Source organism: Micropterus dolomieu, linkage group LG08 (assembly GCF_021292245.1).
Source record: "Micropterus dolomieu isolate WLL.071019.BEF.003 ecotype Adirondacks linkage group LG08, ASM2129224v1, whole genome shotgun sequence".
Classification (NCBI taxonomy): domain Eukaryota; kingdom Metazoa; phylum Chordata; class Actinopteri; order Centrarchiformes; family Centrarchidae; genus Micropterus; species Micropterus dolomieu.
Window position 1 is genome coordinate 30,458,299 of NC_060157.1, and position 3,096 is coordinate 30,461,394.

A 3,096-nucleotide genomic window follows, 5' to 3' on the forward strand; every position below is an offset into this window, starting at 1 on the left:
AAATTCTAAATTTAAGTAATCTAATGGCTGCATTTAAAAAAAGTTTTTGTAAATCTGCATCTTAAAAGAAATTAATTTTATTTGTTGCTCAATTTCAGTCTCGTCTCCTCTCTTCCTCTGTGTGTCTTATCTCACTTACGGACTTGACTTGCAATGCTCTGGGCCGTTAACGGCTCTGGCAATGCTTATCGGAATGCACAGATTTGATTGGCTGAGCAGCATCACATGAGACGATTAGAGCACATGCAATTGGTCTGTGAGTTTCATGTGCCACTGAACCAGTACAGTACATGCTAGAAAAGCTGCGTGGGTTAAAATAGAAGCGCTCCGTCACGTCCGCGGTCCGCCTATTAGTGACCTCTGGTCTATAGCATTTTCCGTGGCATACTTTCAACAAGGTGTTGGAAACATTCCTCAGGGGCTTTGGTCCATATTGACACGATAGCATCACGCTGCACATCCATGATGTTCCACCACCTCCTAAAGGTGCTCAATTGGATTGAGATCTGGTGACTGTGGAGGCCATTGGAGTACAATGAACTCATTGTCTTGTTCAAGAAACCAGTTTGAGATTATTTGAGCTTGGTGCATTATTCTACTAGAAGTAGCCATCAGAAGATGGGTACACTGTGGACATAAAGGGATGTACATGGTCAGTAACAATACTCAGGTAGGCTCACGTTTAAACAATGCTCAATTAGTACTAAAGGGCCCAAAGAGTGCCAAGAAAATATCCCCCCACACCATTACACACCACCAGCCTGAATCATTGATACATGAAGGCAGGATGAATCAATGCTTTCATGTTGTTTATTCCAAATTCTGAGTCTGACCCAACCATCTGAATGTCGCAGCTGAAATTGAGACTCTTCAGACCAGGCAACGTTTTTCCGATCTTCGATTGTCCAATTTTGAAGAGCTTGTGCGAATTGTAGGTTCAGTTTCTTGCTCTTAGCTGACAGGCGAGGTTCAAGGTTCGACATGTTCATGTCTTGGAAAAGGCTCCAGGAGTCATGTGCATTCAGAGATGGTATTCTGCATAGCTTGGTTGTAACATCATTTGAACCAGTCTGCCCATTCTCCTCTGACCTCTGACATCAACAAGGCATTTTCATCCACATAACTGCCGCTCACTGGATATTTTCTCTTTTTCGGACTATTCTCTGGTCAAGTAGACCATGTCACTTAAATTAGCGAGTTGTCTTGACATTTACATGCCTAAATGCATTGAATTGTTGCCATGTGATGGCTGATTAGCTGTGTGTGTGTATGTGTGTGTGTGTATACATAATATATGTATACTGTATCTGAACTGTATCTGTTCCAGAGAGCTAACAGCAGAAGACCAGATTGCACTGTTGAAGTCGAGTGCCATTGAGATCATCATGCTGCGTTCAAACCAGTCGTTCAGTCTGGAGGACATGTCCTGGAGCTGTGGAGGACCCGACTTCAAATACTGCATCAATGATGTTACAAAGGGTTGGTTGCTTGCTTCTCCCAAGTAAACACACTCCTCGTCTTCCTTGTGTACCCATTCTGGACTTTTTCATGAAGGCCATGACATCAAGCATTGCATTGATAAAACAAGCCTTTCCTCTCAAGGAGAGAAAAGTGTTCATTGTAGGAGCTGATGACACAGCTGTGATTTATTTTCTCCCACTTTATAAAAGGGTGTCTTTGAAGGATCACATTGTGCTTTTCTATGCACACTTGGATATTACTATCAGGTTTTGACTTTGACCATTTTTTTCATGGATGCAATAAAGCAGCCACAAACACAGGGCAGGAAGTAATCCTGTCTTTCTGCATTATATAAATAGGCATAGAGAGTAATGATTCTTCTTTCAAGCCCACCGCTGTGTGTGTTCATTCATAAGTAAATAGAAAATAATTTTTGGTTCTCTGCCTAGTGTGTGAAGGTGTAACTGACTCTGCAGTACTAACTGTATGTTTATGTCATCTTTCATAGCGGGGCACACTCTGGAGCTGCTGGAGCCGTTGGTGAAGTTCCAGGTTGGTCTGAAGAAACTCAATCTGCATGAGGAGGAACATGTGCTGCTCATGGCCATCTGCCTGCTCTCCCCAGGTAATGTTTGTGTTTGTGTGTTAACTTGTGTCTTCATGGTGTAGGTGTATTTCCAGATGAGCAATGACACACCATGTCAGAAAAGTAGCAGTGTAGCACAGGGTTTTTCTGCCTTGCTGAGCTTGATTCACCCAAACATTGGTGTTTTTGATGCTGCCAGTAACACATGAAAAAGATATTTGAACCAGTTGATGCAATTTGTGTCAATCTTGAAAGAAACACACAGACACCTTACAGGCTTTTTCCAATAATAGTAATGTCTTCTATATCTGTTGCATATAAATCCATGAATAGAATTGATTGTGTCTCTACAGCAATCATTTGCTACCAACTGTAATTGGTTGTAGCCAATGCTGCATGAATTTCCAAAGTGATTCACCAAAATGTAAACAAATATAGGCAAATATAAATCTTAATATATTATAATGGTGACCCCAAATAGGTGAAGATTCGATGCTTCAATAGAAGGATCTTGATTGTACTGCCAATCTCACATTCGAATTTTCGCAGCTGCATTGTGAAACGAGGATCATACCATTTAGGCTGTATTCAATTCAATTCAATTTTATTTATATAGCGCCAAATCACAACAACAGTTATCTCACAGCGCTTTTCATAAAAGAGCAGGTCTAGACCGTACTCTGTGATGATATTTACAGAAGCCCAACAGTTCCCACCAAGAGCAAGCACTAGGCGACAGAGGCAAGGAAAAACTTCCTTTTAAGAGGCAGAAACCTCGAGCAGAACCATGGCTCAGGGTGGGCGGCCATCTGCCTCGACCGGTTGGGGTGAGAGAGAGAGAGAGAGAGAAAGAGAGTGAAAGAGAGAGAGAGAGAGAAAGAGAGAGAGAGAGAGGGATGTAAGGAGAGAGAGAGGGGAGGGAGGCAGCCTACACAATATACACACAGAGGTACAGACAGTAAAGGTAATGTTGCTATAAACTAAATGAAAAATGGTACAGATATTTATAATAGTGTTAATGGTAACCATCGTAATGTTAATGATTATAA

General features: G+C 41.6%; 1 protein-coding gene across 4 annotated transcripts in view; it reads left to right on the forward strand.

Moving 5' to 3' along the window:
• LOC123974763 (vitamin D3 receptor A) overlaps positions 1-3,096 on the forward strand; it is a 150,508-nt gene that overhangs the window by 137,845 nt on the left and 9,567 nt on the right. For all 4 annotated transcript variants that reach the window (XM_046055647.1, XM_046055648.1, XM_046055649.1 and 1 more), the window contains 2 exons: positions 1,328-1,479; positions 1,970-2,086. In XM_046055647.1, coding sequence (XP_045911603.1) covers positions 1,328-1,479; positions 1,970-2,086 — 269 coding nt within the window. The remainder of the gene's footprint in view (positions 1-1,327; positions 1,480-1,969; positions 2,087-3,096) is intronic.